The sequence below is a fragment of the Erythrolamprus reginae genome, chromosome 7 (genome assembly GCF_031021105.1).
Source record: "Erythrolamprus reginae isolate rEryReg1 chromosome 7, rEryReg1.hap1, whole genome shotgun sequence".
Lineage (NCBI taxonomy): Eukaryota > Metazoa > Chordata > Lepidosauria > Squamata > Dipsadidae > Erythrolamprus > Erythrolamprus reginae.
Window position 1 is genome coordinate 4,916,413 of NC_091956.1, and position 23,306 is coordinate 4,939,718.

At 43.6% G+C, this 23,306-nt stretch overlaps 1 protein-coding gene across 4 annotated transcripts in view; it reads left to right on the forward strand.

Annotated features, from left to right (window-relative positions):
- The window catches only part of CTNNA2 (catenin alpha 2), a 361,600-nt gene that overhangs the window by 239,860 nt on the left and 98,434 nt on the right, over nt 1-23,306 (forward strand). For all 4 annotated transcript variants that reach the window (XM_070756873.1, XM_070756876.1, XM_070756875.1 and 1 more), the window contains exon 6: nt 1,197-1,397. In XM_070756873.1, coding sequence (XP_070612974.1) covers nt 1,197-1,397 — 201 coding nt within the window. The remainder of the gene's footprint in view (nt 1-1,196; nt 1,398-23,306) is intronic.

Below are 23,306 nucleotides of genomic sequence, written 5' to 3' on the forward strand. Positions count from 1 at the left end.
AACAGCTGAGGAACAAGGGTCAACTTGGGAGTAAGGCCACAGGTGGACGATGAATGGCCCCTCCCATAGGAAATACAAGAGGAGTGAAAGTGGAGGGGAGTTTTCAGGAGATAATTAGTTCACTTCATTGGTTCATGGCTGTCTGAAAATCTTGGCCAAGTTTTGAAGATATCGGCCTGGCAGCTCTCCAAGCCAGATAAGGTTCGAATCGAAATAAAGTCATTAAGTGTTGTTTTGCCTCTGTACAAATCGATGGAGTACTGTGTACAGTTCTGGTCACCGCACCTCAAGAAGGATATAATGGAACTGGAAAAGGTGCAAAAAAGGGCAACAAGAATGATCAAGGAAATGGAGCCCCTCCCTTATGATACCAGGTTGCAACGCCTTGGTCTCTTCAGCCTTGAAAGACGGCGTTTAAAGTGTATAAAATCCTGCGTGGGATAGAAAAGGTGGATAGAGAAAAAATATTTTCTCTATCACACAATACTAGGACGAGGGGGCCCTCCCTAAAGCTCATAGGTAAGAAAGTGGGGACAAATAAAGAGAAATTTCTTCACCCTGGGGGTCCTTGGTTTATGGAATTCACTTCCAGAAGAGGTCATGACAGCTGTCAGCCTTGATAGCTTCAAGGCCGGATCAGACAGATTCATGGATGCCAAGTGTATCGGTGGTTATTGAAATGGATGTCTATGTGCCGTCTCTATGTTGGTTGAGGCAGGCAAGATTCCCTTGGATCCCATTTGTTGGGGATCAAGAGAAAGGGAGGGGTTTGCCTTCTCTTTCTGTTCAAGATCCCAATGGACAATTGGTGGGCAACTGTATGACACAGAATGCTGGAATCGATGGGCTTTGGCCTGACTCAGCAGGGTTCTTCTTAGGTTCTAAGGTCCGTGACTGTAAATTTACCCTTGAAAGACTTTGCTGGATGTGAATGAGAATAATTCACAGTAACTTAATAAAAGGGGGGGTTCTTGTCAGGAGAAGGAGTCTGCTTGGTGGTTTGTGGAATCCTAGGTCAAAACAAGCACAGAATAGCAATCAGAATTGTGCTTGGGCAGATCCAGGGTTCGAATCCTTGTCTGGCCCATGAGATAATTTTGGCCCACTCCCTCTGTCCGCCTAACCCAGGAATACAGGTAGTCTGTATTTTGAAGGAAGCCCATTTATGAATAGCTAAGACCCTATTCTGTTTACAGAAAATCATATTCTGGAGGACGTCAACAAATGTGTGATTGCGTTGCAAGAGGGTGACGTCGACACCCTGGACAGAACCGCGGGGGCGATACGAGGACGTGCCGCCAGGGTTATCCACATCATCAACGCCGAGATGGAAAACTATGAAGCCGGGGTTTACACCGAGAAAGTGCTAGAAGCCACAAAGCTGCTTTCCGAAACAGGTAAGTGTGGATAGCAAATATCATAAAGTTATGGTTCAAAATTTTCTGTTTTTTAATATATTTATTTTCTATTAAATATACTTTCTTAGTGCTTTACAAACATTGTGTTAGGTATTTAATTTGGTTAACAATGCAAATCACCTTCTTAATCTTCACCCCTTTCCCCCCCACCATTGGTAAATTGAATTCCATCCGGACTCAATTGTGTCAACCTCTAACCCCTAACATTTCACCCTTAAACTCTCCACGATTGACCTCTCCAGGTTCCTAAGAGGCCAGTAAGGGGCGTACATAAGTGCACTGGTGTGCCTTTCGTCCCCTGTCCAATTGTCTTTCCTTTCTCTCACTTATCATATATATATTCTTTCTTTCATATATCCTCTCCTCTACGTTCACTTTACCCTTATATATATTACTACATGTCTATTTTTCTTCCTATGTACTTGTGTATTGGACAAATGAATAAATGAAATGAAATATTTGATAATATTCTACATCCCCTTTCTGCTTAATTTTAAATGTCAATCTATCCATTTCTGCATGATTTAGTATCTTCTTAACTATTTCTTCATCGCGCGGTATCTTTTCATGTTTTATTTTTAAATTGAAGAATTGTTTATTTTCTATTAAATACATTTTCTTAGTGCTTTATAAACATTGCATTGTCTGGGGATTTAATTTGTTTAACAATACAAATTACCTGGGGAATTCTGGGAGTTGAAGTCCAGATATCTCCAAGTTGCCAAGGTTGGAAAATACTGCTTTGGAGAATAGGTTGACTCCCTCTTCTTTGTGGCAACCCCTGAGATATTGGAAGACTGCTATCATGTCTCCCCCGGTCCTTGTTTTCATTAAACTAACCATGCCCAGTTCCTGCAACTGTTCTTCGTATGTTTTAGCCTCCAGTCCACAAATCCTCTTTGTTGCTCTTCTCTGCACTCTTTCTATAGAAACATAGAAGATTGATGGCAGAATAAAACATCCTGGTCCAACTAGTCTGTCTTTCTTTCTTTCTTTCTTTCTTTCTTTCTTTCTTTCTTTCTTTATTCATTCATTCATTCATTCATTCATTCATTCATTCATTCATTTATTTATTAGATTTGTATGCCGCCCCTCTCCGCAGACAACGTAAACAAATCTAATATTAAAAAATCTAAAAACCCCAATTTAAGAGATCAGTCATACATACAGTCATACCATACATAAATTTTATAAGCCTAGGGGAAGGGAATATTTCAATTACCCCATGCCTGACGACAGAGGTGGGTTTTTAAGAGCTTACAAAAGGCAACTCTGATATCTGGGGGGAGTTGGTTCCCTATGGTCGGGGCCGCCACAGAGAAGGCTCTTCCCCTGGGTCCCGCCAAACGACATTGTTTAGTCGACGTGACCCGGAGAAGGCCAACCGTTTCTTATACCATTTCTGCGGAGTCTGCGGAGACGGGCGGCATACAAATCTAACAAATAAATAAATAAATTTCCTGTATTTTATCTTAGGATGGATCTATGTTTATCCCAGGCATGTTTACATTCAGTTCCTGTGGATTTACCAACCATGTCTGCTGGAAGTTTGTTCCAAGTAGCTGCTACTCTTTCAGTAAAATAATATTTTCTCTTGGTTCCAGAGTCTCAACCTCTATTTTTTCTATCATGGTAACCAAAATTGAATGCAGTATTTTTTCTTTGGTATTACCAAGGCTTTATAAAATGCTCCTAACATTTCACGTGATCTTGATTCCATCCCTCTGATTGTACAGCCAAAAATTGCATTGGGTGGGGTTTTTTTAAATTAAATAAATATCACTTCCCCTAATCCTGGATATTTCCTTTTTCTATATTCTCTACCTTTGCTGCTAACTGTTCACGTCACTGCCAAAGCTTTTGGGGATACAACCAAATACATTTTCCTGACGTTATGTTGGCCTCGACGGGCTGGGTCCCCTCACCGTTTCCCCCTGTCCTACCAGGATCTCATTTGTCTTCTGAATATAGACCAGATGTTCTCTCTTGCCCTGTGCTACGGTCTGTCTTCCAGATGCTGATTCCGTCAACATCTCAGTGTGACGGCCCCATCTGCCGTTCGACGCTCAAGATGCTCTGCTCCAGATATTTTGAGTAGCTTGCCAGATGTCGGGCTACAAACCCAGCGTGGCTATGAATCTCCTTCTTTCGGAGACACAGCCCAATGTCATCAGAAACTCAATGGAAGCTGAAATCGTCTCGCTGGTTTGGTTCCAGCAAAGAGACATATTCGGAGTTTGTTGCATAAATCAAAACCATCAGCACACACAGATAACTGAGCCGAGGTGGCACAGTGGGCAGAGTGCAGTACTGCAGGCCATTAAAGCTGACTGAAGATCTGCAGGGTACTCCAAGGTCATTGACAGAATGAGGGTCATCTACAAGGTCGTGTCCTCCAACCTTGTACAGTGGTACCTCATGATACGAACCCCTCGTCTTACGAACAACCCGAGATACGAACCCGGGGTTCAGAAATTTTTTGCCTCTTCTTATGAACCCGCCACCGCCGCCGCCACTGAGAAGCCCCGCCGCCAGGCTGTCGCTTTTTAAAACAGCCGGGGGGCTTCTCAGCGTCCTCCTGAACCCGAACGCCAAACCTGAACTTCTGGGTTCGGCGTTCGGGAGGCCTTCGGGAAGACCCCAGGCTGTTTTAAAAGGTGACAGCCGGTTGGCGGGGCTTCCCAGCGTCCTCCCGAACCCGAACTTTTGCCAAACTTCCGGGTTCGGGATTCGGAAGGCTGCTGGGAAGCCCCGCCGCCCGGCTGTCACCTTTTAAAACAGCCAGGGGGCTTCCCGGCAGCTTCCTGAATGCCGAACCCGGAAGTTCGGGTTTGGCGTTCGGGTTCAGGAGGACGCTGGGAAGCCCCCCGGCTGTTTCAAAAGGTGACAGCTGGGCGGCGGCGGGTTTTTGCGGGGGGGGGTTCGTTGCACGGATTAATTGATTTTACATTGTTTCCTATGGGAAACAATGTTTTGTCTTACGAACTTTTCGTCTTACGAACCTCCCCCGGGAACCAATTAGGTTCGTAAGACGAGGTATTACTGTACAGTGATCCCCCGGGTATTGCGACCCCGATCATGGTGAAACGGTTATATGGCGATTTTTCAACCCGGAAGTACAAACACCATCTGCGCATGCGCGCCCTTTTTTTCTATGGGCACGCATGTGTAGATGGCGCCGGGCAGATCAGCTGCTGGGCGGCTTCCCTGGGTCTCCTCTTGCTGGCGGGAGGGCGAGAAGCCCCCCCCAGCATCCGCTCGCCCGCCGTTCGCCGCTCGCCCGCCCTTCGCCCGGCCACCCACCGTTCGCTCGCTGCTCGCCTGCCCTTCGCCGCTCGCCCACCCTTCGCCTGGCCACCCGCCGTTCGCTCGCTGCTCGCCCGCCCTTCGCCGCTCGCCCGCCCTTCGCCCGGCCACCCGCCCTTCACTCGCTGCTCGCCCGGCCACCCGGGTTCGTTTGGCTTCGGGACATGCCGGCGGCGACGTTTTAAAACAGCCGCGCGGCTTCCCAACTGAGTCCCGAAGACAAACGCGGAAGTTCGCCTTTGACGTTTGTCTTCGGGACTCAGTTGGGAAGCCGCGCGGCTGTTTTAAAACGTCACCGCCGACATGGGGGGCTTTCTAGCAGCCCCCCAAACCCGGGTTGGGGGTCCGGGGGGTGCTGGCAAGCCCCCCATGCCGGCGGCGACGTTTTAAAACAGCCGCGCGGCTTCCCAACTGAGTCCCGAAGACAAACATCAAAGGCGAACTTCCGCGTTTGTCTTCGGGACTCAGTTGGGAAGCCGTGCGGCTGTTTTAAAACGTCGCTGCCGGCATGGGGGGCTTGCCAGCACCCCCCGGACCCCCAACCCGGGTTTGGGGGGCTGCTAGGAAGCCCCCCATGCCAGCGGCGACATTTTAAAACAGCCGCGCGGCTTCCCAACTGAGTCCCGCAGACAAACGCGGAAGTTCGCTTCCGGACTCAGCTGGGAAGCAGCGGCGTGGGCGGGCGAAGGGCGGGCGAGCGGCAGCGAGGAGTTTGCATGGGCGGTGGGGAAACCCCAGCGCCGCTTCCCAGCTGAGTCCCCTTCCCAGGAACCCCAATCTTCGGCTCCTCGCTAGCGCTGCGGAAGTAAAAACACCATCTGCGCATGCGCAGATGGTGTTTTTACTTCCGCAGCGCTACTTTGTGAAAAACTGATCATTGCGGGGGGTCCTGGAATGGAACCCTCGCAATGATCGGGGGATCACTGTATTTTGTTTTCTGATAAATTTTGCGTTAAATTTTGGCCATAAATTGAGGACTGCCCCTACAAGGCTTTCTCTTTGCAGATACACTAGATGAGAACTTTTAATTTTGATGTTGCTAGATATTAATTTAGCAAATGGGAATCAATGATACCTGTTATCCGACGTTCCTATCCCATGTTCATAGAAACATAGAAGACTGACGGAGGAAAAAGACCTCATGATCCATCTAATCTGCCCTTGTACTATTTTTTGTATTTTATCTTAGGATGGATCTATGTTTATCCCAGGCATGTTTACATTCAGTTCCTGTGGATTTACCAACCACGTCTGCTGGAAGTTTGTTCCAAGCATCTACTACTCTTTCAGTCAAATAATATTTTCTCATGTTGCTTTTGATCTTTCCCCCAACTAACTTCAGATTGTGTCCCCTTGTTCTTGTGTTCCCTTTCCTATTAAAAACACTTCCCTCCTGAAACTTATTTAACCCTTTGACATATTTAAATGTTTCGATCATGTCCCCCCTTTTCCTTCTGTCCTCCAGACTCTACAGATTGAGTTCATGAAGTCTTTCCTGATACGTTTTATGCTTCAGACCTTCCACCATTCTTGTAGCCCGTCTTTGGAACCATTCAATTTTGTCAATATCTTTTTGTAGGTGAGGTCTCCAGAACTGAACACAGTGTGATTCCAAATGGGGTCTCACCAGCGCTCTATACAGAGCGGGATCACAATCTCCCTCTTCCTGCTTGTGATACCTCTAGCCATGCAGCCAAGCATCCTACTTGCTGTTCCAAATTGAAATAGTGAACAAATGGAGGGGAATGTAAGGTTTGTTTATATGTGGAGGCGAGAGAGAGAGAGATTGAGAGAAAGCTGATGGAATCATCCATTCCAGTGGGAGTTTATTTCAAACTCTTACCGCTTGTCTGAGTCTTGGGACAATGGAAAACCTAATTAAATTTTTCTTTTAACTACAACGCAGTACGAGAAACATTTCAATGATTTTTGAAAGGCTAAACAGCACTGTTCAAGTGCCTTGACAATGTTTGAAGGGCTGAACAACGTGCCTGAACTTCGTTGAAGTTTCTGTGAGCGAATTAAAACTATGGAAGGTTTGTAAACCTGAAAGAATTCTAGCTATAGAATTAAATATGTCAGGCAGCCCTCAACATACAACCACAATGGGAACAATAAAATGGGCTGTTGCCCCCACGGAGGAGGGGGAAAGACACAGAGGGAGTAGTAAGTTTATGCACTATTTATTGAATACTTAATAGGTTTTTTTAATTGTCGTTCCTTCTCTAGTACCTTAATTACTTTCAAAATTGGAAATAATTAAATAGCATGTTTTTACCCATAAATGCTTTAATCATTTTAACCATTATCTAGAATTCAAGAAAATTGAGCTACTTGTCTAATCTGTTATCGTACTGAACCTTGTGGGTTCACGACAAAACCTTTAAAATGTTCCTGTGCTCCTCAACAAATAAAGCTGTCTATCATTTGTCCTTTCTGTGCCTATTCAAATAATGTGACTTAATCAACTGAAAGAGTCCAAGCACCTATTTGAAAACTTATCTTGGCCGATAAGCCACTCCCACCAAGTCACATGACCTTTAAGCCACCCCCTGGTCACATGATTGTCAAGCCACTCCCACCTGGTCACATGGCCAGCAAGCCACTCCTACCCAGTCATAGGACCATCAAGCCACACCCACAGAATAAGCCACTCCCACAGTGTGGCAGCGAACATTTTGGCAGTCCATCACTGAATGGGAAGCAGAATTTATGTTGCTAAGCGAGAAAGTTGTTAAGTGAGAGATACTTTATTTTATGGCATATGTTTTCACCCTTTCAATTTCACCCCTGCACAGAAACCCCCAGTATGTAAATAAGTACGTAAGTACATAATTCAATTCGATTTCAATTTATTAGATTTGTATGCCGCCCCTCTTCGAAGACTCGGGGCGGCTCACAACAATAATAAAAACAATATTCCAGCAAAAAACAAATCTAATATTAAAAAGCACATAAAACCCTACCATATTTAAAAAAGCAAACAACATATACATACCCAAACATAAATATAAAAAAAGCCTGGGGGAAAGGTGTCTCAAATGCCCCATGCCTGGCGGTATAGATGGGTCTTGAGTAGTTTACGAAAGACAAGGAGGGTGGGGGCAGTTCCAATCTCTGGGGGGAGTTGATTCCAGAGGGCCGGGGCTGCCATAGAGAAAGCTCTTCCCCTGGGGCCCGCCAAATGACATTGTTTGGTCGACAGGACCCCGGAGAGGGCCAACTCTGTGGGACCTTATCGGTTGCTGGGATTCGTGCAGTAGCAGGCAGTTCCGGAGGTACTCTGGTCCAATGCCATGCAGGGCTTTAAAGGTCATAACCAACACTTTGAATTGTGACCGGAAACTGATCAGCAGCTAATGCAGGCCACGGAGTGTTGCAGAAACGTGGGCGAATCTAGGAAGCCCCACGATGGCTCTCGCGGCCGCGTTCTGCATGATCTGAAGTTTCCGAACACTTTTCAGAAGTAGCTCCATGTAGAGAGCGTTGCAGTAATCGAACCTCAAGGTGATGAGGGCATGAGCGACTGTGAGCAGGGCCACAACTGGTGCACCAGGCGGACCTGGGCAAACGCCCTCCTCGCCACAGCCGAAAGATGATGTTCCAATGTTAGCTGTGGATCGAGGAGGACGCCCAAGTTGCGAACCCTCTCTGATGGGGTCAATAGTTCCCCCCCCCAGGGTAATGGACGGACAGATGGAATTGTCTTTGGGAGGCAAGACCCACAGCCACTCCGTCTTGTCTGGGTTGAGTTTGAGTTTGTTAACACCCATCCAGGCCCCAACAGCCTCCAGGCACCGGCACATCACTTCCACTGCTTCGTTTACTGGGAATGGTAACTAAGTAAATACATGAATGCTTTCATGTTTGCATGAATAAAACAAAGCGGAGTGGCTGACAAGACGGAGTGGCTGTGGGTCTTGCCTCCCAAGGACAATTCCATCTGTCCGTCCATCACCCTGGGGGGAGAATCATTGACCCCCTCAGAGAGGGTTCGCAACTTGGGCGTCCTCCTCGATCCACAGCTCACATTAGAGAAACATCTTTCAGCTGTTGCGAAGGGGGCGTTTGCCAAAGTTCGCCTGGTGCACCAGTTGCGGCCCTATCTGGACCGGGAGTCACTGCTCACAGTCACTCATGCCCTCATCACCTCAAGGCTCGACTACTGTAACACTCTCTACATGGGGCTACCTTTGAAAAGTGTTCGGAAACTTAAGATCGTGCAGAATGCAGCTGTGAGAGCAATCATGGGCTTTCCCAAATATGCCCATGTCACACCAACACTCCGCAGTCTTCATTGATTGCCGATCAGTTTCCGGTCACAATTCAAAGTGTTGGTTATGACCTATAAAGCCCTTCATGGCACCGGACCAGATTACCTCAGGGACCGCCTTCTGCTGCATGAATCCCAGCGGCCAGTTAGGTCCCACAGAGTGGGCCTTCTCCAGGTCCCGTCAACTAAACAATGCCGCTTGGCGGGACCCAGGAGAAGAGCCTTCTGTGTGGTGGCCCCGGCCCTCTGGAACCAACTCCCCCCAGAAATTAGAATTGCCCCCACCCTCCTTGCCTTTCGTAAGCTACTTAAAACCCACCTCTGCCGCCAGGCATGGGGGAATTAAGACTTTTTCCCCCCTAGGCCGTTACAACTGTATACATGGTATGTTTGTATGTATGTTTGGTTTTTATATATTAAGGGGTTTTAATTTGCTTTTAGTATTGGATTTTATTGTATATTTTCATGATTGTTGTTAGCTGCCCTGAGTTTTCGGAGAGGGGCGGCATATAAATCCAATAAAACTAAACTAAAGCCAAACAAAAATTTTAAAAGTCAGCAAACAATCAAGCCAACTGAGGTTGGGGGATCATCCAAAAAAATCCTTCTTGCAATTCCATTAAGATCTTCCTTCTAAAAGGCAAGTAGTTTCGTGCAAGTACTTAAGCACCGGTATGGATTTAGTGCTATTCAAATTAGCGGTTCTGAACAGACCCAAGAAGGCTAGCATTAATGCAGGGGGAGTTTTCTTGGCCAATTTGCTTTTTGGAAAACTAATTTGCAAGGATTTAAAAGAAAAAGCACTGTAAGCATAAATAAACCGCATCTACCTGGCATCCTTATTACCTTCCCTCATAAAATTTGCATTATAATAAGGTGATAAAGGCTTCCTGGTAAATACCAACCTCTTATTCATTTGGGTTGGTTTGTTTTTTAAAAAGTTAAAAAGTCCCCATAGAGCTGTCCATTTACGGCCACCTCCAAAAGCATTTAGACCATACTTTTGCAAGATTATAACAGAATGCTTGGGATATAATATACACAAAATTTGGCTGGTTGTATTCTTTCATTTCCTGCCTTCTCTTCGTTTTAAAGGTAGGAAAGTACGACGATGAAAAAAGGTAATAGCAGCCTTAAATCCAGCTATATGTTTTTGCAATAGTGTTTGCATCACAATAACAAAGAGGAAACAGAGATAAAGAGGAGCTATTCAATATCAATCAATATCAACTTTATTTGATTAGTCAATCGACCATATCAAAGCGAGGAACAGGACCACATCGGTCATCATAAAACTGTGACTGGTTAAAATACAATAACATTGGCTAAAATAGAGGGAATTTGAATAAATAATAAGTTAAAATGCAGTATAATATGCTAAAATTGAGTAGTAAAACATGAGAATATAACTCATGCAAAGGATTATATTAAACAAATCCAAGATACTGATATAAAATATTCTTAAGTGAGTTCATCTCCTTTGCATGCCACCCCAATATGTTCTATAAAACGTATTCTCATCTGAACAGCCTTGACTATAAACTTAGTGGTTCTAGAAACTACATATATATTTGTACCCTGAAGAAAATATGATAATTGTTTATTACAGTCCCAGTGTATGATTTTGTCAAGTAGGGGCTGTAAATACTGAGGTCTTACTGAGGAGTATAGTTTACAATTGAGTAGCACATGTGCAATGTCTTCTATTTCTGGTGCACTGCAAATGCATGTTCTCTCAAAATATGGTACTTGGTGGAATCGTCCATATTTGACCATAGAATCTAACTGCTCAAATCTTGCTGTTCTATGGTATTGAGTCAGACCCATTGTCAGGCATTTTTCTAGTTGAAAGGCTGCTTTGTTCTTGGCTAACCATTTCAGTGACCTGCACTTAGAAAGTGCCTCAATATCAGTTTGTGCATTAACATCTAAAGAGATAAAGAGATAAAGAGGAGCTATTCTAAAATATAGAATCACTAGTAGTTGGATACCCATCTTCCATCTTTCCGAGGTCAGTAAAATGAGAACCCAGATTTTTGGGGGCAAAATGTAGACTCTGTAAACCACTTAGAGAGGGCTGGAAAGCACTGGGAAGTGGTATATAAATGTAAAGGCTCTCGCTATTGCTTAACAACTATCTTGGTTAGAAATTTTGGATTCCGTCGTTGTTGTAAATCGATGAACACCTGCATGGTTATAGACACATCTTGCCAGTGATGGGTCAGGTACGCAGAACCGGTAGAAAATTTTTGATTTTTTTTCCTTTTTTCCCCTTCTGGGTAGTGTTGGGCAAACCCAACGAAGTTCGGGTTCGGGTTCGGCACCCGAACCTGAGCCCGAACTTTTGCCGAACTTTCAAGTTCGGCGCTTGGGAAAGCGCCAGGAACCGCCGCCGCCCAGCTGTCACCTTCCGGAACAGTTGGGGCGCTTCCCAGCGCTCTCCTAAAACCGAACCCGAACTTTTGCCGAACATCCGGGTTCGGTGTTCAGGAGACCGCTGAGAAGCACCCCGACTGTTTCTGAAGGTGACAGCTGGGCGGCGGCGCTTCCCAGAACAGCCGGGGAGCTGTCAGCCGGTCGGGAGGCGCAAAAGGAGGTGGGGAATCCCACGAGGGGATTCCAGGGGCGGAGCTTTGATGTAACTGAGACGTCCTTCCTGGAGTCCCCATTTCAGCTGGCCAGGAAGGACGTCTCAGTGACATCAAAGCTCCGCCCCTGGAATCTCCTCGTGGGATTCCCCACCTCCTTTTGCGCCTCCCAACTGGCCGACAGCTCCCCGGCTGTTTCAGAAGGTGACAGCTGGGCGGCAGTCATAGTTCCCTCTAAGCTGAGCAGTGAGCAATCGCTCACTTAAAAATCATCATCAACTCAGAGTTTTCCAAACCTGCCCAGAAGCCGAGAGGGAAATTTTATTATTATTTCTGTGCCGCCCAGTCCCGAAGGGACTGCCGCTCAGACACTATACTTTTCCGCTCACCCCAAAAAAATTTTAGAGAGAACACTGGCGGCAGTGCTTCCTGGCGCTCACCCGAATCGGAACTTTTGCCAAACTTTTGCAAAAATACGGTTTCGGTATACCGAACTGCGCAAAGTTCGGTACGAAACCGAACTTTGCAGGTTTGGTTCACCCAAATATTCTGGGCTCTGGGTATGTTTTTCCTATCGCAGTAAATGAAGTTGAATGTGTATAATTTTAGAAGAGCTTCTGTGTGTGTGTACATACACATACAGTTTATATAGTAGATAATGTATATTTTTGTGTGCCATTGTGTAATATGTATGTACACATATGGCATAAATACATAGAATTAAATAGTATATTTTGGACGTTCAGTAATAATAAATACAGTGATCCCCCGTTTTTCGCAGGGAATCCGTTCCAAGACCACCCGTGAAAAACGAATGTCCGTGAAGTAGAGGAAAGATATTTCTTAATGTATTTAACGAGTATTTGGACTTTTAAAACCCACCCTTTGCATTAAACAGTTATTCTATAATGTTTCTCAGCTGGAACTACATGTGATATCCTACCAGTTTCTTTAATAGAGTACAGTAGTACTACTGTAGAAGAATTTTATGAATTTTTAATGGATTTAAAATTTTCAATGGATTTAATGGATTTAAGCCCCCTTTGAAAACCCGTGAAGTAGCGAATCCGCGAAGTAGCGAGGGATTACTGTAGATAGGGAAATTGTATCTCTTTGAGGCGAGGAGAGGCCAGGCACCCTAACCCTTGACATGAGTGACGTCAAAGAGGCCACCTTTAAGCCAGTCACATGATCTTTAAGCCACTCCCCCCAGTCACGTGATGATCAAGCCACTCCCACCTGGTCACATGGCCGGCAAGCCACACCTGCAAAATAAGCCACGCCCACAGGATGGTAGTAAAAGAAATTTCCAGCCCTTCACTGCATATTGCATACAACTTACCTGTAGGTGCTTAACAGAGTTCATGCCCACAAATATTTGCTACCCTCTGATTCACCACTGGACCTGTTAGCCGCTACCACACTAGATTAAAATCAGATATAATTTATTTATTTATTATTTATTTATTGGATTTGTATGCCGCCCCTCTCCATAGACTCTGGGCGGCTAACAACAATAATAAAAACAGCATGTAAATCCAATACTACAACAACTAAAAAACCCTTATTTTAAAACCAATCATACCTACAAACAAACATACCATGCATAAATTGTAAAGGCCTAGGGGGAAAGAGTATCTCAGTTCCCCCAAGCCTGACAGCAGAGGTGGGTTTTAAGGAGCTTACGAAAGGCGAGGAGGGTGGGGTAATTTTAATCTCCGGGGGGAGTTGGTTCCAGAGGGCCGGGGCTGCCACAGAGAAGGCTCTTCCCCTGGGCCCTGCCAAACGACATTGTTTTGTTGACGGGACCCGGAGAAGGCCCACTCTGTGGGACCTAACTGGTCGCTGGGATTCATGCAGCAGAAGGCGGTCCCGGAGATAATCCGGTCCGGTGCCATGAAGGGCTTTATAGGTCATAACCAACACTTTGAATTGTGACCGGAAACTGATCGGCAACCAATGGGCCCACATCAACTGTGGGTCCATCTGCCTAAAAAAAAAACCCATAGGCTTCTAACGTTCATCCCAATCCATTTCTGTAGCCACCTCTGAAATTCAATAGTGGGCTGAAAATTTAATCGTGAGCTGCTGCTGCTGTCAGTTTTAATTGGAGGTATGGGGGGTTTTTTTCACCCTCCTGGCCTCCTCCAAACAGGAAGTTTTGGTCTTCCCCTGTAAAAGAAAAATAAAATTACATTAAAGAAAGCCGTGCCAGTAAATATATTTCCTTTCTTCCGAAGCAGCTTCAAGTTTGCTCTTCCTTGACATTATATATCAGCTGCGTTTTTCCATCGCATTTTCAGAGAAAGAACTCGCTATCTTTTTGGGTTCTTTTTTAAAGTGATATGTATATCTACTCCCACTCTGCTCTTTGGAGTAAATGTGGAACTGTGAAATATAAATAAGCTGCATAGTGCTGAGAGTATATAATGGATGGTATATAAATTAGATAGGCAGGTAGGTAGGTAGAGTAGGTAGAGTAGATGATAGATTAGGAAGGTAGATAAGTAGGTAGATAGGTAGGTAGTTGGATAGATGATGGATAGATAGGTAGGTAGGTAGGTAGAGTAGGTAAAGTAGATGATAGATTAGGAAGGTAGATAAGTAGGTAGGTAGGTAGGTAGATAGGTAGGAAGGTAGGTAGTTGGATAGATGATTGATGGATAGGTAGGTAGATAGGTAGGTAGAGTAGGTACAGTAGATGATAGATTAGGAAGGTAGATAAGTAGGTAGGTAGGTAGGTAGGTAGTTGGATAGATGATGGATGGATGGATGGATAGATAGATAGATAGAGAGAGAGAGAGAGAGAGATAGGTAGGTAGAGTAGATGATAGATTAGGTAGGTAGATAAGTAGGTAGATAGGTAGGTAGATTTATTATTTATTTATTTATTAGGTAGATAGTTGGATAGATGATGGATAGCACATTCAATCTGTCAGTGGAAATAAAAATATACGTCAAGTGGCTTGGATTACATAGAGATTAGATGAAGCACCAAACCGGTGACAGTTTATTCTGGAACATGACTAGATCTGTAATCAGAAAGGGTCGTCTCCAAATTGTGAGGAAAATCAATTTTATAGGTGTCAACCAGCGTTGTCCTATGGGTAGCCCTTCATTTATGGACACAATTGAGCCCAAAATTTCCGTGGTTAAAGGAAGTCGTTTGGGGTTTTTTAAGAATCAAGATCATGCGAAGTGTTCATACCACTTTATAAGGCCTTGGTAAGGCCACACTTGGAATACTGCATTCGGTTTTGGTCACAGGATGTAAAAAGGATGTTGAGACTCTAGAAAGACTGCGGAGAAGAGCAACAAAAATGATTACGGGGCTGGAGGCTAAGCCCTATGAAGAAAAAAGATACAAAAAGATATTGACAAAATTGAAGGGGTCCAAAGACGGGCTACAAGAATGGTGGAAGGTCTTAAGTATAAAACGTATCAGGAAAGACTTAATGAACTCAATCTGTATAGTCTGGAAGACAGAAGGAAAAGGGGGGACATGATCGAAACATTTAAATATGTCAAAGGGTTAAATAAGGTCCAGCAGGGAAGTGTTTTTAATAGGAAAGTGAACACAAGAACAAGGGGACACAATCTGAAGTTAGTTGGGGAAAAGATCAAAAGCAACGTGAGAAAATATTATTTCACTGAAAGAGTAGTAGAGCCTTGGAACAAACTTCCAGCAGACGTGGTTGGTAAATCCACAGTCACTGAATTTAAACATGCCTGGGATAAACATAGATCCATCCTAAGATAAAATACAGGAAATAGTATAAGGGCAGACTAGATGGACCATGGGGTCTTTTTCTGCCGTCAGTCTTCTATGTTTCTAAGAACAGTTGCAGGAACTTAGAACTAAGGAGAAATTTCCCGAGAGTTAGAATAATTAACCAATGGAACAGCTTGCCTCCAGAAGTGGTTAATGCCCCAACACTGGAAGTTTTTAAGGAGATGTTGGATAACCATTTGTCTGAAATGATGTAGAGCTTCCTGCCTAAGCAGGGGGTTGGACTAGAAGACCTCCAAGGTCCCTTCCAACTCTGTTGTTATTGTTGTTGGTCCTACAACCAGATCTAACCATTTCACACCTAATTGTGATAGGATTTGAATTCCAATAGCTGGGTTTTTTTGTATTTGAGAAACCCAGCTTTCACCATTTTTGAAAATTTGCCCAAGAGAAACTTGACCACATTCAATTATTCCTACTTTTTATTTATTTATTCATTTATTTATTTTGTCCAATATATCTATGAAAGAATAGAAAATAAGATATAGGAATAGAACATATCAATGAAAGAATAGAAGGAGAGATATAGGAATAGAAGAAAGGTATAGGAGATATAGGAGAGCAATAGGACAGGGGACGGAAGGCACTCTAGGGCACTTGTACTCGCCCCTTCAAACAGGCAATGTGCTAGTATTGGATAGACAAATAAACTAGGATGCATGGTTGCATGAAAAAAGCAATCATTTTTTCTGTTTATCGTCTTTCATGTTTCCAGACATGAAGGAGTGGGTAATATACTTGCTTTCCTGTCAAACGTAGAATAAATAGTTTGGCAGTTATTTACCTTATGTTGATAAGCATAAGCATAAAATATACAAGGCCCATACATAGAAATATGAAAACAAAAGTCCATAAAAAGGATTTACATTCTTTCAACATGAAACGAGGAATGTAGGGGAGAAATTCCCAAAAGGACACAGGAGTTAATAATAATAATAATAATAATAATAATAATAATAATAATAATAATAATAATTTATTAGATTTGTATGCCGCCCCTCTCCGAGGACTTGGAGCGACTCACAACAAGCAATACATCTACAAAAACAATTAAAAAAAAAAAATTTTAAAAACCCCTTATAAAACAACCATACAATCCAAACTAACCATACATAAATCATACCTCGGCTAGAGGAATGTCAATTTCCCCATTCCTGGTGACATAGATGTGTTTTCAGGAGTTTGCGAAAGGCAAGGAGGGTGGGGGCAGTCCTAATTTCCGGGGGAGTTGATTCCAGAGAGCCGGGGCCGACACAAAGAAGGCTCTTCCCCTGGGTCCCACCAGACGACATTGTTTTGTCGACAGGACCCTTATTGGTCACTGGGATTTGTGTGGCAGAAGACGGTCCCATGGGTATTCTGGTCCAATGCCATGTAGGGCTTTATAGGTCATAACCAATGCTTTGAATTGTGACCAGAAACTGATCGGCAGCCAGTGCAAGCCGCGGAGTGTTGATGAGACAAGGGCATATCTACGAAAGCCGCATTCTGCACAATCCGAAGTTTCCGAACATTTTTCAGAGGTAGTTAATTGATAAAGGAGTAAATTGGGGAAAATTCTTCTTTTCCCCACATTGTTGTGCCATGCATCAAAGCTAAGAACATAGCATAGGTTTGGTCAGCGGTCGGCAACCCTCCGCTCTGGAGCTGCATGAATTTAAACATGAATTTAAACATGCCTGGGATAAACATATATCCATCCTAAGATAAAATACAGGAAATAGTAAAGGGGCAGACTAGATGGACCATGAGGTCTTTTTTCTGCCATCAATCTTCTATGTTTCTATTAAATAAATAACTGTGCCACTGTTGTTGTCAGTTGCAATGTGGTATCCGACCTATAGAAACATAGAAGACTGACGGCAGAAAAAGACCTCATGGTCCATCTAGTCTGCCCTTATACTATTTTTTGTATTTTATCTTAGGATGGATATATGTTTATCCCAGCCATGTTTAAATTCAATTACTGTGGATTTACCAACCACGTCTGCTGGAAGTTTTTTCCAAGGATCTACTACTCTTTCAGTAAAATAATATTTTCTCATGTTGCTTTTGATCTTTCCCCCAACTAACTTCAAATTGTGCCCCCTTGTTCTTGTGTTCACTTTCCTATTAAAAACACTTCCCTCCTGAACCTTATTTAACCGTTTAACATATTTAAATGTTTCGATCATGTCCCCCCTTTTCCTTCTGTCCTCCAGACTATACAGATGGAGTTCATGAAGTCTTTCCTGATACGTTTTATGCTTAAGACCTTCTACCATTCTTGTAGCCCATCTTTGGACCCGTTCAATTTTCTCAATATCTTTTTGTAGGTGAGGTCTCCAGAACTGAACACAGTATTATTCCAAATGTGGTCTCACCAGTGCTCTATATAGTGTTCCCATAATAATGACACCATTTTTAGTTATTTTAGTATTGGATTGGATTGTTACAATGCTGTTTTTATCATTGTTGTTAGCCGCCCTGAGTCTACGGAGAGGGGCAGCATACAAATCCAATAAATGAATGAATGAATGAATGAATAAATAAATAAATAAATAAATAACCCTGGATATATATATATATATATATATATATATATATATATATATATATATATACACACACACATACATACATACATACATACATACATACATACATACATACATATATATATATATATATATATATATATATATCTTGCATTTCCCCCCCAGAATATTGTTATTGTCTTTTTTACATTTATTGGGATGCTGATGATCTCTTTCCCCCAGCTATAAATTAATGAAATCCCCTCTTGTGCTTTGTGCAGCCTTTGGCTACCTCTGACTTTGTGTGGTTGTGGGTGGTTATATTGGGGAGGCAACATCAGCATTAATGCCTCTATGTAACATAGTTTTCTTCTTCCAACCACCGTTGTCACATTAGGGCTGGTCTGTTGAAAGAATAGCTCTTGGCCCTCTTTGATTACTTCCTGCCAAAGATGCGTAAACTTCGGTATTTGTGCATTTCCGCGAGGCTAAAATGTTGTCCAGTTAATGAGTCGCCGTAAAACCGTGGCTGTGTAACAGCTAGAGGATGTTATGCCTGTAATTATATACAGGGCAAATTACGGGCGACATTGTTTGAATTACGAGATGCAGCTCAGGTCGACCCCACAAAATTTCTTTATATTTCAATCACATTAAGAGCTGGAAGGGACCATGGTGGCCTTCAGTCCAACCTCCTGCTCCAACAGAAGATCCTATGCAATTTCAGACTAGAGGCTGTCCATTCTCTTCCTAAAAACCTCCAGTGTTAGGAAGTGTCTCCTTAATTCCACGTTGCTTCTCTCCTTTATTAGTTTCGGTTGGTATGTCTCGGTATAGCTAGGCTATGAGACCTTCGACATACACTGAGCAGCGATTAAGATACAGCCAATAATGACACAGACTGTGGGACCCATGGGAAGAGAGAGAGAGAGAGAGAAGTATCATTTACATATATACATAAAGCAGAAATAATTAACAAACCTCACATAGCAAGCACTAAGCAAAATACACCCCCCCCCTCAAGGTAAAGGCAAAAGGTGAATGAGCAATCCAGCATCATTGTCAGGAAGGAGTACTGGCGCCCTCTTATGGCTAACCAGCCAAAAACCTTAAAGTGATATTACAACTGTAAATGTAATAAACTGCAATAGGCAGTTTAGCATGGCAATCCCAAATAACCATGTACCATGTACTAACAGTTTCAATCCTTTTTTTTTTGTCCTGCCTTGTCCTGGATGGATGGATGGATAGATAGATAGATAGATAGATAGATAGATAGATAGATAGATAGATAGATGAGAGAGAGTGAGAGAGAGAGAGAGGTGATAGAGAGAGAGAGAAAGATAGATAGATAGATAGATAGATAGATAGATAGATAGATAGATAGATGATAGATAGATGAGAGAGAGAGAGAGATGAGAGAGAGAGAAAGAGATAGATAGATAGATAGTTAGATAGATGATAGATAGATGAGAGAGAGAGAGAGATGAGAGAGAGAGAAAGAGATAGATAGATAGATAGATAGATAGATAGATAGATGATAGAGATAGATAGATAGATAGATAGATAGATAGATAGATAGATAGATAGATAGATAGATAGATAGATAGATAGATAGATCCTCTGGAATCTGTCTTCACGTGCTCGGGATAGACCTGTAGAAGGTGAGAAACTACTTAGAAGACGCCTTAGTAAATAATACATTGAAAGACCAGATAAATCTGGAATCACTGAATGCAGATCACATCCATACAGCACTAAGTGTGTGTTGCTCATATATTCTTGGTAGCACAAGCCATTTTTAAAGCAGCTGAACTCGGTGGGGCAGACTAGTGCATTAACCTAATGTATGATTTATTAATTTGCCGAATTCTAGCTTAAAAATGCACCCAGCCTAGCAACTGGCTAAAATTATCCAACATATCATTCTGAAGATCCATTGTATGGCTGGGTGCTGTTGTTCAGCAGTCCCCAATTACAGTCTAGAGAAGCACAAAAAGGTTTAATTCAGTAACAAAATTCCCATTGAATACAGCACTGGGCGTCTTTATGAAAGGAACAACGTAGCATGCATTTTGAAGGTCAATACATGCTTTTGGTAACAGCCAGAAATATTTGCAGAGTAAACAGAATAGAAATATAAAAGACACAAATGTAAGGTTATAAGATATATCGGAAAGTACATTTTTAACTGCCAGTTGAAAGAATAAACGAATAGCAATAGCATTTAGACTTATATACCGCTTCATAGTACCTTTACATCCCTCTCTAAGTGGTTTACACTATATTGCCTCCACAATCTGGGTCCTCATTTTACCCACTTCGGAAGGATGGAAGGCTGAATCAACTGGTGAGATTTGAACTGGTGAACTACAGCCAGCAGAAGCAGCTTGCAGTACTGCACTCTAACCACTGTGCCATCACCAATAGGAAATGGTCCCGTCGTCTAATGGAAGTCCTCAATTTTAAAACATTCTGGAAATGGATAATTACAAAAAAAAATAATATTTGATCTTGTCCTTCAGCAAACACAATCATCATGTATTACCTCTCTTCATTAATGTTGCCTCAAATATATACTGACAAATAAACAATATTTCTAACATTTTAATGAACGGGTTGGCCAAAAAAAATTATGACCTTTATGACATACAGCCATAATGGTCAGGCTCCATTGTGGTTATATGCCAAGGACTGACTGATTGACTTATTGCTTATTACTCACTCACTCACTCACTCATTCATTCAATCAATCAATTTGTATGCCACCTGTTCTGTCGGGCTCTCTGGTAGACTCCTCCCAAAAATTCACAGGTACAAATTTTAGACACACACACGTTTGAAAATTCAAAACGATGTTCTTTATAATGAAAATTCACTTAAACTAAGCCCTCTTTTCTTATAGCAAAGAGCACTCGTCTCCAACTAAACTGGTAATTTGTACAAGTCCCTTATCAGTTCTGTGATACTTAGCTTGCAGCTGTGAGGCAATTCACAGTCCTTCTTCTTTCACAAAGTGACACACACTTTGCTCTGGTTTAGTTTCAAAGCGGGGAAAAATCAGCACACAAAAGGTCAAAGTCAGTAAAGCAGTCACGAAACACAACGATCAGATAATCCTCCACAATGGCCAAACCCGCAGGCTGCTATTTATCACAGCCTCACTAATGACCACAGCCCCACCCAACCACAGGTGGCCTCATTTTCTTTGATAATAATCTCTCAGTTGTTGTTGTCTATGCATCGCTGTCCGCATGCGTGGCTGTATCATTAACTCTTGTTCTGAATCCAAGGAGGAGCTAGATAATTGATCTCCTTCTGAGCTGTCTGCCACACTCTCCTCCTCCCTGTCACTCATGTCTTCTTGGTCAGAGGAGCCTTCATCAGCAGATTCCACCGGGGGCAAAACAGGCCTGCAGCATTTGGATGTCTCCCCCACATTCACAGTTCTTGGGGCAGGAGCTGGGCCAGAGCTAACCACAACACCACCCATCTCCCAAAGGACTCTAGGCGGCTCACAACCAAAATTAAAACATACAGATAATATTAAAACCCCTAAAAACTATTTAAAAATCATTGAAACCCAACCAACTTCCTGCCGGTCTAAATGTCTCATCAGTTCAGTTTTGTCAGACTGTGAAAGCTGTGAGTTTAATCTGCAGGAGGAGGCATGTTTAAGAACAAAAGCGAACAGACGAACGAGGGAAAACTTATTCTTGCGGCGAGATTCCCTATCAGACTTAGCCGTTAGCCGAGATAGACTTGGAGGGAAAATCCGATTAGATGTGGCCCTGTTGACAAATTGCTCGGAGATTGCTTCGGAAGAGGAATCAAGACATAAGATGCCACAGGCTTTACAACACCGATGCGCGACAAAAGCCTTCCGAGGTTCCGATACAAGGCTCGTTGCTCGACGTGATGTCTCAGGATAAGCTGTGCATCTGGCGTGCCGCTGAGGTAAACGGCCCTGATGTTTGTCCCTCAGAAATCCCGATCTTGCAGTTACGGCTGCCGCATGAGCAACAGATTAACTAATTAAAAGATGTTTAATTAGTTAATTGGATTTAAGATACTGTGCACTGTATATTTTATATGTTGTGAGCCACCCCGAGTCCTCGGAGACTTTAAAGCAGTGAAGGCCCCCCCCCCCGGCTGCCATTTTTGCCAGGTCCTCCGGGGAGGGGGAAGTCTGCATTGGTTGCCAATCAATTTCCGGTCACAATTGTTGGTTATGACCTATAAAGCCCTTCATGGCATCGGACCACAGTATCTCTGGGACCGCCTTCTGCCGCACGAATCCCAGCGACCAATTAGGTCCCACAGAGTTGGCCTTCTCCGGGTCCCATTGACTAAACAATGTCGTTTGGCGGGTCCCAGGGGAAGAGCCTTCTCTGTGGCGGCCCCGACCCTGTGGAACCAGCTCCCCCCTGAGATTAGAATTGCCCCCACCCTCCTTGCCTTTCGTAAACTTTTTAAAACCCACCTCTGCCGTCAGGCATGGGGGAATTGAGACATCTCCCCCGGGCCTATACAATTTATGCATGGTATGTTTGTGTGTGTGTCTGCTTTAATAATGGGTTTTTTTTAATGTTTTTAAATTATTAGATTTGTCTTGAATTGTTTTATTGTTGTTGTGAGCCGCTCTGAGTCTACGAAGAGGGGCAACATACAAATCTAATTAATAATAATAATAATAATAATAATAATAATAATAATAATAATAATAATAATAGCCACGCCTGAACCTGGAGCCCGCTTAGGAGCCCCCGCTCGCTCACTTGCTCTTCTGCCGGCTGCAAAGACAGGAATCCATGGTGGCAGGACTTTCTCCTCCCCCTTGGCCAGGCCGACCACGCTTCTTCCTAACCTCCCTCCCTCCTCCTCCCATCTCCCTCCTCCTCCCATCTCCCGCCTCCTTCCCACCCTCCCCACTGGCCAACATCTCCCCGGCATTCGCCTTTCTCTGCCACCACCGGCGCCTGGCTCCTCCTCTTCTCGCTTCCAAAGAAAATGACAGCCTGGGGGAGTGGGGGGGGGATTCCCCTCTGCCTGACGTCGCCCCCAAAAACTTTCAAGGAGGGTGGAAGCCCCAGTTTCCCCCCCCCCGTGTCAATCCACCCATGAGGCTCCCTCCGGGCAGCCTCCGTTGTCTCCCCTTCTGCCTCCTCCACCCACCCCCAAACAAGGATCAGAATGCTGGCGGTAATAAGGCAAAAGGGGCGAGTTTTTGGGTGGGCTTGCACACATGATTCACTTTTACATTGATTCCTATGGGAAACGTCGTTTCATCTTACGAACTTTTCTCCTTACGAACCTCATCAGGGAACGAATTAAGTTCGTAAGACAAGGTATCACTGTATTTTAAAAAACCAAGATAGGTGCTGCTGAGAGAACCGACTCAGGGGTGTGGCAGGC